Source organism: Monodelphis domestica, chromosome 7 (genome assembly GCF_027887165.1).
Source record: "Monodelphis domestica isolate mMonDom1 chromosome 7, mMonDom1.pri, whole genome shotgun sequence".
Lineage (NCBI taxonomy): Eukaryota > Metazoa > Chordata > Mammalia > Didelphimorphia > Didelphidae > Monodelphis > Monodelphis domestica.
The window spans coordinates 97,711,037-97,724,587 of record NC_077233.1 but is presented as its reverse complement, the minus strand read 5'-3'; the positions used below and the strand labels follow the sequence as shown (position 1 = coordinate 97,724,587).

The 13,551-nt window shown below is 35.7% G+C and overlaps 1 protein-coding gene across 4 annotated transcripts in view; it reads left to right on the top strand.

Annotated features, from left to right (window-relative positions):
• SETD2 (SET domain containing 2, histone lysine methyltransferase) overlaps positions 1–13,551 on the top strand; it is a 143,323-nt gene that overhangs the window by 34,751 nt on the left and 95,021 nt on the right. For all 4 annotated transcript variants that reach the window (XR_008913494.1, XR_008913493.1, XM_001375941.5 and 1 more), the window contains 2 exons: positions 1,921–6,353; positions 10,065–10,196. Coding sequence is in view for 2 of the 4 variants with exons in the window: in XM_001375941.5 (XP_001375978.3) it covers positions 1,921–6,353; positions 10,065–10,196 (4,565 nt within the window). In the remaining 2 variants the exon portion in view is untranslated. The remainder of the gene's footprint in view (positions 1–1,920; positions 6,354–10,064; positions 10,197–13,551) is intronic.

Genomic DNA, 13,551 nt, shown 5'->3' with positions numbered 1-13,551 from the left:
TAATTCTACAAGGAACTACTATTTTTCCTTGGAACTATAAACTAATGCATTGAACAAAGGTTAAAGGATAACTTTGCCTAGTCTTAATCTTTAGTAATACTTAGGGCTCAGAGATCTTGATAGTTTCTGTTCTTACTGAAACCTTTTTGTGTACAACTTAAAACTGATTTCAAAATTCTTTGCATTGATACAAAATAATTACCTAAAAATAGTTTTACTAAAATAAATGTGGTGATAAACTGGCTATTTGCCAAATTGATTTTGTCAGGTATCCCATATTTGAGTTAAAATGAATTTTATCTAAAATTTCCAAAGAACTGTGGTTTGAATTACATTGTCATCCCCTATGTATTACATCTTACAAAAGTTTAGTATTCATTTTGGTGGTTTAAATTATGAAATAAAAAATTCTTCCTTTGACAATTTGTAATTCTTACTTATAAAGCAAACTCAGAAGCTATTTAGGATCTTACACTTATTTGCTTATTTGTAGTCAGGCAAATGTGAGTATTAACAGAAAAAGGGAAAAGCATTAGTTCTTAAGGAAGTGAAAAAGATTGTTAAAAAGCACAAAATGATATGGAATACCAAAGTCATAGTTGTATTATTAATCAAAACAATTTGAGGCAACCTTTAAGATTGTCATAACTACTACATTTGTACACAAATGGATCCATCATAATGATAATGGGAAAAGCCTTTGGCTGGGTCATTTAGGAAGCCTGGGCCATAGTTGTGGCTGCTAATGCCAGCTGTGGGGCCCAGAACCTTCCCGGTATTCACTCTTTCTCTCCTTGTAAAGTGAAGGTTGTTGGATTAGATTCTCTCTTAAGATCCTCTAAATGTATAATATGATTTGTCTCAGAAAGAAAATAACCCTTTTCTGATTTGTGATATTACTAGCTTTTGGTATTGTTAGTTTTATGTTAATTGCATTCATCACAATCAAAAAAGGATTTTAATTAACATGCTTTTTTTGCTTTTTTCTATAAAGTAGATCCTGAGGAATATTTGTGATTAAACTTTTGAATGCCATCATTTTGGCTTCATATATCTGGTGAATTTCAAGTGTAGTGTGAATAGAAGTTTGTTTCGGGGACACAGGGAACCTCCTGTTGGTCAATTTTCTTGGAACTACTTTGATCTGGGATGGCTCCATGGCTTGTTACCCATTTCTTCTTACTGTATGCCTCAGGACTTTGAGACCTACCTGTACCCTTGGGTTTGAATCTTGATTCTGCTATGTACCACCTGTGCAACCTTGGGCAAGTCACTTAACCTCTTTTAGCCTCGGTTTCCTCATCTGTAAAAAGAAGGGGTTGGACTAGATAACCTCTAAAGTCCTTTCAAGCTCTGAACCTATAATCAGTCATGTGATCTATTCTACTTAATTCTTTGAGTCTTTACTCTGCAATGACATACATGTTTCTGCTTTTCCCTCTACCTTGCTATTTCTGAAAAAGCATGCCACCCTTTTCAGGTTTTCTAAAGAAAACAGAAGCTTAGCTTCTTCTCTTATGCTAACATTACACGGATTGTCTGTATTACTATCATCCCCTAGAATTCCCTTGCAGAGCCAACAGCCACCTTCATCTCTTTCCTGTATCTAAGCTGTCATTCCTTGTTGAACCTTTCACAAATTCCTCACTAGAGGGAGTCATCATCAATTCTACCTACTTCCTCATGTTCTCTTTCACTCAGTTCTCCAAGAGTTTTCCTAAGAACTGGTTTTCCAGGATCTTATCACTGAAGTTGTATTACATAAAAATTTTTATACATATGATCATAATCCCCACGACGAGTAGGAAAGTCATTTTCTCAGACATTAGAAGGCTTTGAGTTTATTTTCACCGTCCATTGAAAATTCACACCAAGCAGAAAACTGTTGTAGTAATGACTACTTGTTTTTGTTCAATACAGGGAAAGATTGAAAATGTGCAGAAAATGGGTTTCATCAAAGGTCCAATGTTCAAAGGTGTTGCATCTAGTCGATTTCTGCCTAAAGGCACCAAGACAAAGGTGAACTTGGAAGAGCAAGGACGACAGAAGGTTTCGTTCAGCTTCAGCCTTACAAAGAAAACTTTGCAAAACAGGTTTCTAACTGCACTTGGAAATGATAAGCAAAATGACACTCCAAACTCCCCAGCTATTCCCCTTCAAGCAGATTTTGTTCCCAAAATTAAAATGGACCCTGGAGATACTTCAACTATTACAGAAGAATCTTCCCCACCAAAACCAAAGGTGGAATTGGGCAAAATCCATTTTAAGAAACATTTGCTTCATGTAACATCTAAGCCTATGCTAGCTGCTGTCACTCCAGTAGCAGCATCACCACCTCTTCCCATAATACCATCACCAATAGTAACAGAATCAGTAGTGACAGAGTCACCACCACAGTCACCCCCTCCACCACCCCCAGCCCTACAAGTTAGAACACCATCACCACCAGCACCAATGTCAGTAATAACAGCCTTGCCACAAATACCAACATCAGTACCAGTGGGGACATCATTACAATCCCCACCAATAGATGTAGCAATCAGAACCTCAAAAGAGTCTTTAAATACAGTAGTACTGGAATCTTTAGAATTGGACACTAAACAAGATACATGTTCTTCTGAACTATTAGATATAGTATCTCAGAATGTGTCTGAGAATGTAGATGTATCTCCACAAAAAGAAGATTCCCATATTGGGAAGGAAGAAGAAACTCCAGATAGTTCAAAGAGTTCTCTGTGTTATAAGAAAACAAGTTCTAAGAAGAAATTTTCACAGTCTGAAGGCATGTTTCTAGGTTCAGAATCGGATGAAGATTCTGTTCAGACTTCCTCAAGCCAGCGGTCACATGATTTTAAGAATTCAGCAAGTGTGGAAAAGGAAAGAGATTCAAAAAAGAGCTTACCTACTTTAAAAGTTGAAGATTTGGGGAAATCTTCAAGATCTAAAACTGAGAGAGATGACAAGCATTTTAGTTACTCAAAAATGGATCGAGATTCTCGCTATGTGTCTTCCCGTTCTAGATCAGAAAGAGAGAGAAGGCGGAGCAGGTCCCGCTCCAGATCTGACAGAGGGCCTAGAACTAGTTCATCCTATTCCCGATCAGAGCGCTCACATTATTATGAGTCTGAACGAAGGTACCATAGGAGCTCCCCTTATAGAGAGAGACCACGGTATTCCCGTTCTTACACAGATAATAGGATGAGAGAGAGCTCTGATTCAGAAGAGGAATATAAGAAAATATATTCTAGATCCAGTGACTCAAGACGTACATCTTCTCATTCTTCATTTTACAGAGACTCAAGGACATCAGCTTACTCTAAATCTGATCGGGATAGCAAACTTGAATCTTTCCACATGGACGCAGAAAAAAGGGGAAAGTATTCCTCAAAACCAGAAAGAGAATCTAAAAGGACTTCAGAAAATGAATTAATGAAAAGATGTTGCTCCCCTAATGAGATGGGATGTCGGAGAGGTGCATCTTATTCTAAACATGAGAGTAATACTTCCCGTAATAAGTCTGCCCCATGGAAGAGTACACAAAAGCCTGATAAATTTAAAAGTTCTTTCTGTTGTACAGAATCAACTGAGGAAATTAAACATCAATCTCATTCTTTAAATTTACAGACTACTTGTTCAAAATCTAATGAATTAAGAATGGTTGTAAAAATTCCTGAAAGAGATAAAACTATGTCTCCATCTTCAACAAATCGATTAAATGATTCACCTACTTTTAAAAAGCGAGGTGAATCTCCTATTTTTAAGTCTGAATTTATGGGAAATGATAGCCATGATAGTATTAAGGAATTAGACACTTTATCTAAAGGGAAATATGATCCATTAAGAACTTATTGTCCCATGGAATTAAATGTAAATGGATCCCCTGGGGAGGGATCTGATTTAGTAACTTTCTGTGCCTCTAAAACTGAGGATATTTTTACGTCTTCGGATGATAGTATAAATAGATCAGAGGTATCTCCTTTGATAAAAACTAATAAATCATGTGTATTACCATCAAATGGATTTCAAAGTATAAACAGGTCTAAAGAAAAAGATTTGGATGATTCTTCTGTACAGCACAGTGAGTTAAATAGCTCACTTAAAGAAATGGACCTTTCAGTTCCTTCACAACAAGATAAATTTGAGTCTTTTCCAGTTATAACTGTAGATTACTCTAAAACAATTAAAGAATCTGTTGATTTGAGAGTTTCTTACTGTAAAACCAAAGATTTGGACTCCTGTAATACTTCAAATGACAATAGTCCTTCTTTGTATCAATTTGAAACTGAAAATATTGAGCCTACAGTTATAAAGGTTATCCCAAACAGTTTTATGAACCAAGACTCAGACTTACAGTCAGTAATATGTGACAATAAAAACCGTAAGAATCTTCATTCAGTACAGCCTACATCTGAAGAATCTGAGCAGAACCTTAGGGTAAAGTTGGCATCTGTTAACCCTTGTGACTCAGATTCACCTGTAGAAAGTTCAAGTCTTGCTTCTGTGTGTAGCCTTACACTAGGAATGAAAGTAGACAATCCATCTGTTATACAACATGTTGAAGGGAAATTGCCTCCTGGTTTGGATGCTTCCCCACAAAACCAAAGCACAGAATTTCTCAAACATACAGTAATAGAAATGATAGAATTGAATGAACAGCAAATAACTCCTGAAACAGGAAAAAGAGTTGTACCTTGGAAGAATAGACATAATAGTGGACTGCTTATGGAATCTTTGCAAACAGAGGATGAGGAGGTACAAGAGGAAGCAAATGCTTCACTCCCCAGTGGAAGAGAGAAAGCTGCATCCACAGAAGAGTCATTTAAGAAGCAGGAAGGAAGTAGAAACATGCTTATTTCTGGTGCTTCAGAGCCTTTGTTTTCATCTTGTGATATGAGTGGACTTGTAGAAGGAGATAGTATTGCTCATGCCCCTAAATGTGACAGTAGTGGCAATGCATCAGAATTTGTATCTCCCATCCATGCAGATTATTCTGATTCTTCACAGAGCACAAGTGATGAAAGTGATACAGAGGATACAGATTCTGATGACAGCAGTATTCCAAGGAACCGTCTTCAATCTGTTGTTATTGTGCCAAAGAAGTCTACTTTGCCTCTGGAAGAAACCAGTCCTTGCTCATCTCAGAGCAGCCAAGTTAATAGGCACTATTCTGACCATTGGGAAGATGACAGACCAGACTCAAGCAAATCTTATGATGAAAGATTTGAGGAAATGATGAGCAAAAATTTTTCTCAGACCGAGAAATTCTCTCTTCCTAAAGGAGTAGATAAAAGCCCCGAAGTTCCTTATATAGAGTCGAACAGAAAACAGATGGACGACTTTGAATTAGAAACTGCTCAGCCTCAGAGTGATGGCGTTGATAGTACAAGTCAGGCAGATGTCGTATCTGATACTATTGGTCTGCAAAATCTAGAAGGAACTGCATCTAAAGAGTCATCAGTTGTAACTAAACCCATCCTGAGGCAGCAAGAGGAACTCCCACCTTATTCTTCTGAGGGCCTTGAAGGTACCCTAATGAAATCTCGACAACAGAACAATTTCCCTAATAGGCCAGATAGTAGACTGGGAAAAGCAGATTCAGATAATTTTTCTTCTTCAGGAGACTTCTCTAGAGTAGATGGTTTCCATTCAGCAGAAGACCTCGGGAATCTTGGTTGGGACTTCTCCCAACCAGAAAAACCCAGTACCACTTATCAGCAGCCTGATAGCAGCTATGGATTATATGCTGGGTGCAATTATCAGCAAAGTTCAGAACAGTACCGTAGCACACATAATTACTGGCAGGGCAATGGCTTTTGGGATCCGAGATTGGCCAATAGGCCTCCTGGGATTGTGTATGATAGAATACAGGGACATATACCAGATTCCTTAACAAATGACCATGAAGAAGAGGATGATGAAAATTGGAATGATCCTCGCAGACCTCATTTTTCTAACCAGTCTAGTAAATTTCTTGCACAACTTCATAAAGAGAAAGGATCTGTGCAGGCGCATGAAATAAGTAGCAACTCTAGTAAGGACCTTTCAGTTGTAAATGAAAAAAAAGTCTCTCCAAAGAACCTGGAAAAAGGTGATATGAAAGATCGAGGGCCTCCAAAGAAAAGAAGGCAAGAGTTAGAAAGTGACTCAGAAAGTGATTCTGATATGCAAGACAGAAAAAAAGTGAGAGTGGAGGTAGAGCAGTTGGAAACATTGCCTTCAGGTTCAGCATTAGTTGGTCCACTGTGTGTTATGGATGACTTCAGGGACCCACAACGATGGAAGGAATGTGCCAGGCAGGGGAAAATGCCTTGTTATTTTGACCTTATTGAAGAAAATGTATACTTAACAGAAAGGTAAGTGACACAGCAGGTACTCAATAACAATTTGTTTAATTTTTGCATCCTCAATCTTGGGTGGGTTTTTCCCCCTTGTTTATTATTTGTGGTTTTTTTGTTTATTTGGCTTGTTTCTTTTTTTGAAGCTGACAAATCAGAGGTCTAATGGCCCTTATTTTTCCATTGCATGGAATAAAAGTTTACTCATCCCTCTTTTGATTTGTAAAGAGGGTGTGTGTGTTTTATTATTATTTTTTAATGTGTAGATACTACTTTGTGAGAACCTGTCCATTTTAGGCCTGTACCATTTTTTTTTTTAATGTGTGACTAGAGAGGAAACGTAACAATTTATAAGAAGAGTTTAGAAGAATGGGAGTTGTCTGAACTAAAAAATTTGAGGTTCAAATTTTTCTTAAGGTTCTTCTGTTGTATTCCTAAATGAAGTATATCTACTTAAAATTTTTGGACTTTCATAATTTTCCTTTGCCCTTTCTGTCCCTTGACAGAATTTGATTAGACTCAGATAATATATTAGAAACAAAAATGCATGAAGTCTTTTTGCCTCATAAACCCACAATACCAAGTAACTCGCTCATAAGTTATGTATATAATTATCCAAATTAGCAAGAGAATGAAAGTACTTCTAGGTCTATTAAAAATTCCCAGTATGACTACCTCTTGATTTTTAAAAGATTAATAAGTAGGTTCCTTTAAAATAACTTGCTAAGGAATCTTCTGTTTCAGTTATCCTATGCATTAATAAATTACCCTTAGACTCTTTAAGATTAAGTTCTTTAATGATCATTAGACTCTTTCAAGATTAAGTTCTTTAATGATCAATGATAGAGCTCCAAAAGTGAGCCACTGGCCCATAAAAGAAGGAGAACATTGCAATGATATTTATTCTTCTATTTGATAGTTTCAATATAGCTAGGTCTTCCAAAGGATAAAAAGCCCAAATCTCAGTTACCTTGAATATTTGCCATTCTAATTATTATTTTTTTATTCAAAATAATACCATATTTTTGTGAAGTTTCTATTAACTCTTATTCAATCAGTTGTGGAATATTAAGAATTATTAGAGACTCTGAAGGCTGATTTCATTGAACTTTCCTACTCAGTGGAAAAATCAAACCTACAGTATTTAGGACAGCCATTTAACTTCTGCATAAATTCCCTTCATAAAAGGGAGCTCATTACCTCTTAGGGCAGCCTATTCTTGATTTGAGTAGCTCTTTTTTGTTAACAAGTTCTTACGTTATTTGGAATCTACCCTTTAAAACCTTAAGTTCATTGCTCCTAATTTTGCCCTTTGAAATAATATGAAATGATTCTGCTCCCTTTCTTATATGACAGAAGCTTTCTAAATCTTCAAATCTTATGTCTAAGTTGTCTCTTTTACAGCTTAACCATAGCTAGTTCTTTCAGTTCTTCATGATTTCTAGACAGACTCTTCACCAAATTGATTACTGTCCTTTGGATGTTTTGTTTTGTATTCTGTTTTAAAATGAGACACTGCACCTGAAATAATAATTCAGGTTTTTTGACCAGAACAAAATATAGTAGAATAGTTACTCCCCCTGATCTGGATGCCATATCTATATCTATATGTAGTTGATGGTAGCTTGTATTAGCCTTTATTTTTAATCAGCTGTGTCAGTCAGCTTAAGTTGAAATAGTTCAGGAGCCTCTTAATATTATGAATAACATCCAGATACTCTCATCAAATGGTAATATATTTTATTGGAATTTTTAATGGGTAACACTTCCCAAATGATTTTAACATTGTTGGAGTAGGCCACAGAGATCATAGTTCAACCCTGTAACAATTATTTAAAGGCTAACTATGGTAACCTGAACAAGTAATTACTTGTTGAAGGCCTTCAACAACAGAACTTAATCCTCTAGAGGAAAAGATTTAGTAGTTACTCTTTTCCTTAGGTTGAACTTAAATTAACACCACACACACACACATACACACACACTCTCTCACACACACTCAATTGATCACCTTATTCCCTTGGGCCAAACAGAAGTATAATCCCACTTTAAGGAGAAGATCTTTCATATACTTTGGCAGTCACATCATCTCTCACCATCCTTATTATGGCTAACTATCCCTTCAGTTCAGCCTGTTTCACATTTTTGTTCATTTTACTTTGTTTATTGGGGCCTACTTATGAACTTTCAGTAGTACTATTACTTCCCTTATTCTCAATACAGTATTTTACTATGAATGCAGCCTAAAATCTCATTAGTTTGTTTTGCTATGAAGTCATACTCCTGACTCATATTGAGCTCCCAGATATTTTTCATATAAACTGTTTGCTAACTGTGTTTCTCCCATCTTGGTACTTGTACAATTGATTTTTTTTTAATCCAAATGCAAAGCTTGATGTTTTTGGTACATTGGGAAGTAGCTCCATAAATAGTCCTTTTTGAGATAGGTAAAGAATGGACTTAAGTGCCATAAGCCAATTATTTCTGAAAGTGTGACATCTGTAACACTATTTAAATGTTTCACAAAGATATGAACTGCCACATATACAAAGAAAAAAGAGATAGATTAGAATTAAAGGATTAAAGTGAGATGATTTTCTCCTGTTTGTCAGATGAAGGAAGTAAACCCTTTTTGTGGAGATAGTTTTATTAATAAAACTATCATCAAACATGTTTAAGTTAGAGTACGAATTGTGCTATTAGAAGTCATTTAGCTCTTCCTCAATCATGAGAGATATTTCTATATCCTTTTTCAGTATTTCCTGTTATTAAGGGTTCTGATGGAGATGAAGAGAGAGCTAATCACACTTTTAGTTGAATGTATACCTCCCCTCCCTCCCCCCCCTTTTTTTAAACCCTTACCTTCCATCTTGGAATCAATACTATGTGTTGGTTCCAAGGCAGAAGAATGGTAAGGGTTAGACAATGGGGGTTAAGTGACTTGCCCAGGGTCACACAGCTGGGATATGTCTAAGACCAGATTTGAACCTAGGACCTCCCACCTATAGGCCTGGCTCTCAATCCACTGAGCTACCCAGCTGCCCCCTACTTTTCCCCTCTTGGAAGAATTAGACAGATGTAATTGAATGAACTCCCTTTTTTCCTTGGTTTATTTATATGTGTTTCTATCCCCCACCCCAAACCAACATATGGGTATGATGACTGCTATGTTACAGAATTACTGTTTTTCTTTATCATCATTCTATTTTGTTAGACACCTGTGAATAGTAGTTTTGAAGGACCACAAGGAAGAATCCCCAAAGCTCAACAGAGAGGGTTCAATAAAGAGTTAACATTTATCTGCATATTTTGTATTTCCTCCCTAATTTTATGACATACACCTCTTTCCCCCTGAATCTGAAACTTGCTTTTAGCTGAACCTTAATTAGCCAGCTGAGTCACTCCAGCCTCTTTTATTTCCTCCTAATAAGCCTAGCCAGATTTTGTTTAGTGATTTGAATAACTTGGCGTAAGGTCCTAACAGACCTGGAGGAAGGAATCAAGCTTTGGGTTCCAAGAGAACATTCTTGAATTAACACATACCATTACTTGTTAGGGCCTTGGTTGACTAAAGTCATATTGTTTTGAATTCTCATTGTTATTAGCGATTTTAATCTCATTTAGAAAGCAAAAAAATACAATGAATTTATTTAAGGCTAAGTTTTACTTAAGAGATCAGTTATTTCATTTGCTCTTAGTTAACCCATTTTTAAAAATTTTACTCATTAGAAAGAAGAATAAATCCCATCGGGATATCAAGCGAATGCAATGTGAGTGTACACCTGTTTCTAAAGATGATAGAGCTCAAGGAGAAATAGCATGTGGAGAAGATTGTCTTAATCGTCTCCTCATGATAGAATGGTAAATATAATTTTATTTGGAATACTAGCTTTTTCTTCCAGTTGTCTTATTACATGCTGTGTGCCTTTAATATTTTGTCTGCTCTGTCAGATCACTGTCATTAGTACAGTTGGCTGTAGAGACTGTCATTCTTTATAATGGGATCTTAAAGAAAGTTCTGTTATGATGAATGGCATTCTGGAATTCCAGATGGTCCTTCTTGGGACAGGGCAAATAACTTAGTGTTTGTTTTTTTTTTTTAATCTCTTTTGTCATTTGCTATCTCTTCTAGGTATCCTGAAATAGTTTAACTGTTGGACAACATTATAGGATGACAGGAGATTTTAGAAGTATTAAAATAATTTATGGATAAGAAAACTTGAGGCCTACAGGAGTTAGTTGACTTTAAGCAAGGAACACAGCTAGCAATTGGCAGCCCTGGGAAAAGTTAAGTTAGACATTTCCATTATATGATAAAATTGGCAAAAAGTTTTGAGAACATGTTGTTTAGAGTAAACTACTTTGGGTCGAGAGTTAGACTATGCCAGCACTTAGTAGCTATTACTGTTTCCTTTGTAAATCTCTACAATTTAGCACTGCTTAATAAATGTTTACCTAGTGATGGACTACAGTACCATCTCTGGCCCCTGTTGGCTGTGTCACCCTAGGCTAATTACTTAACCTCTTAGAGTTACAGGCAACTCTTAAGAATATAAGATGTAGAGAAAGTACAGATACTCATTGGTAGAAAGTTCCCTTATTTTAGGGAATCTGTATAACAGTAAAATTATGAGTCCAATCCCATGCCTTACCAGAATGATATTTTCAGGAGTGGCAGTATAAAAGTTTGTATCTTTAAGTACCTAGATTTAGCCTTTCCTCATTGGTACACAGCATATTTATTCATAACATAATGGCAATTCTAATAAAAGATTTGGATGTAGATTTATGGATTATGTAAAGTTGGAGATGTAAGAGTCACTTTAAAGGATAGGCACATTTCTTTTGTACATTTTGTGTACTCAACTGGCGTGAGAGTGGATAAAAAAAAGTCTGGCTTTTCATTCTATTCCTAGCTTATGGATTCCAGACTTGTATTCAGACATGATTTTGAAAATTACTGTTTTCTAGTGCTACTTTCTATTACATCAGCTCTTTTTCTCTACCATCCTTCATGTCCATTTCATTATGCATGCTCAAAGCCCCCTTTTTGCCTTGATACCTAGGCTACTTATATTTTTTTTTAATGAAAGTATTTGTTGCCTTCAGCAGTTCTTCTGGAAGCATGAATCATGACTACTTAACCTAACACTAGATCTAACTTCTATACATCAAATAGAAATTAATGAAATGTTCATTTAGATCCCTCTTGCTGATGTATCCATTTATTTGGGGGTGGGGTGTTAGTAATATAAAAGATGTGATTATTCTGGCAACTGGTAACTGTATACATTTGATCTTATATATTCATATAGTATTGTAAGGTTAAAAGTCATTTTCATCAACGAATGAGGTAGATAATATAAATGTGTAGTTTTATAGATGAGGAAACAGTTTTAGATTGTGATTGGTTCATGATCACACAACTGGTAAGTGTCTGAACTGACACTGGAACACAGATCCTCTCACTGCAAAACTATTTCCACTGTAGCACTCTAAAAATAATGAGCATTTATGTAAAGTTGTATATATGCCAACAATGTTGAGGTAGCTTAGTGTAGGTATGATTATGCCCATTTTACAGATAAGGAAACAAATGCTCAGGGAAATCAGGTGACTTGTCCAGGGTTGTAGAGCTGGTAAGTATCATAACTTGGGCCTTGAAGACAAGTCTTCAGGCTCCAAAAGCAATTTTCTTTGTACTTTGTAACTCATCACCTTTGTAGGAAAAAAGGGGGAAAGTCAATATTCATCATTATTTTTAAGATATTGTCATCTTTTTTTATTAGTTTCAAAGTATAGTATGCTAATAGCCTTGTTAACCCTTATATGTAACCCAAAGTGAGTTGGTATGGGAGAGTGGGTGCCATAGGTATTACTCTGGTTTTCACTTTTCTGAAGAAGAAATCTTCATAAAGATAAAGAGAAAAACTAATAACTAGAATGAATCTTATTGCCTCTGGTCCCTCCTTTTGCTAGTCATTTCTGCCAGACCAGTTTTACCTAAAACTTTTCTATGATCCCTCAGAATAAATTCTTCTTATTCTACTTTTCAAACTTTATCCCTAATTACTCTTCATCTTTAAGAATACACTGGAAATATTTCTTTTGTTAAAGCTTCTCCTCCTTACTGCAACTTGGAGTTCTGTCTTTCATGCTATTTTAAACAATTGTTTTGTAACATCTCTTCTATAGTCTTGAAATGATATTTACATCTTGTTTGATGTTTCATGTATTTCTCTTCCTTTATTAAATTACTTGAGGACAAGAAATAGATCTTGAACCTTTTTTGTCCTTCATTGGGAACCAAGTTGGTGTCTTGATTTTTGTTTAATTTGGGCCATTCCTTTTGAGATACTAACCAGAGGAAGAAGTAATGGCTCTTGTCATTAGTTTGCATCCACTTTGAGCAGAAATTCTTAATGGTCAGACCTGTGTTCATGTAGCAAAATCTTTCCTCAAATATTTACCTGTAGACTGAATATATCAAGTGGCCCAAACTAATGGGAAGTAGAGTTGATGGGGATTATAGAAAATAATAAATTGTACAGAGTGGTAAACATCTTTATATTGGTTCAGTCTTAAGAAGATAGCCTGTATGTACAGGTATGAGATAGGTAACTAGTATTACCTTTTCTAATATTCTAGAGAATACTGCATACATTCAATATTAAATTATCACATTTAATGCAAAATCGCTAAACTGACAACAATCAGAATTCATATTATCTATGTGTAGCAGAAAGAGAAATAAAAGAATTTATTTGACCTTACAGTGTTACCTTGATGCACTAGCACCCTAAATCACAAGCAACTTGAGATATGAGCAGTCATGATATGAATTTTTTGCTTTAAGTCAGAAGCAGATATTTGAATCACAAGCTTCCACCTGTGGTAGGCACCTGAGGTGGATGAAGTAATCAGTACAAGAGAGATTAAGGAAATGTTGAGGATTTGGGAAAAAATTAAAGTTTATTGAACAGACACACCCAGAAAAAGTTGCAACAGGTCGTGCATTGGAGCTGTGTGATGACATTTGTTTCACACATTATTGAAACATTCTGAAAGGGAGGAAGAAAAAAACTTCCATTGAAAGGTTTTTGTTGAAATGGCCTCTTAAGTGAAATCAAGAAAAGTGTTTCAAACAGCCAAAATTCAATGAAGAAATTATGATGATAATTAAGTAAATTTAAAAAAAATAGCAATTAAGTTTAGC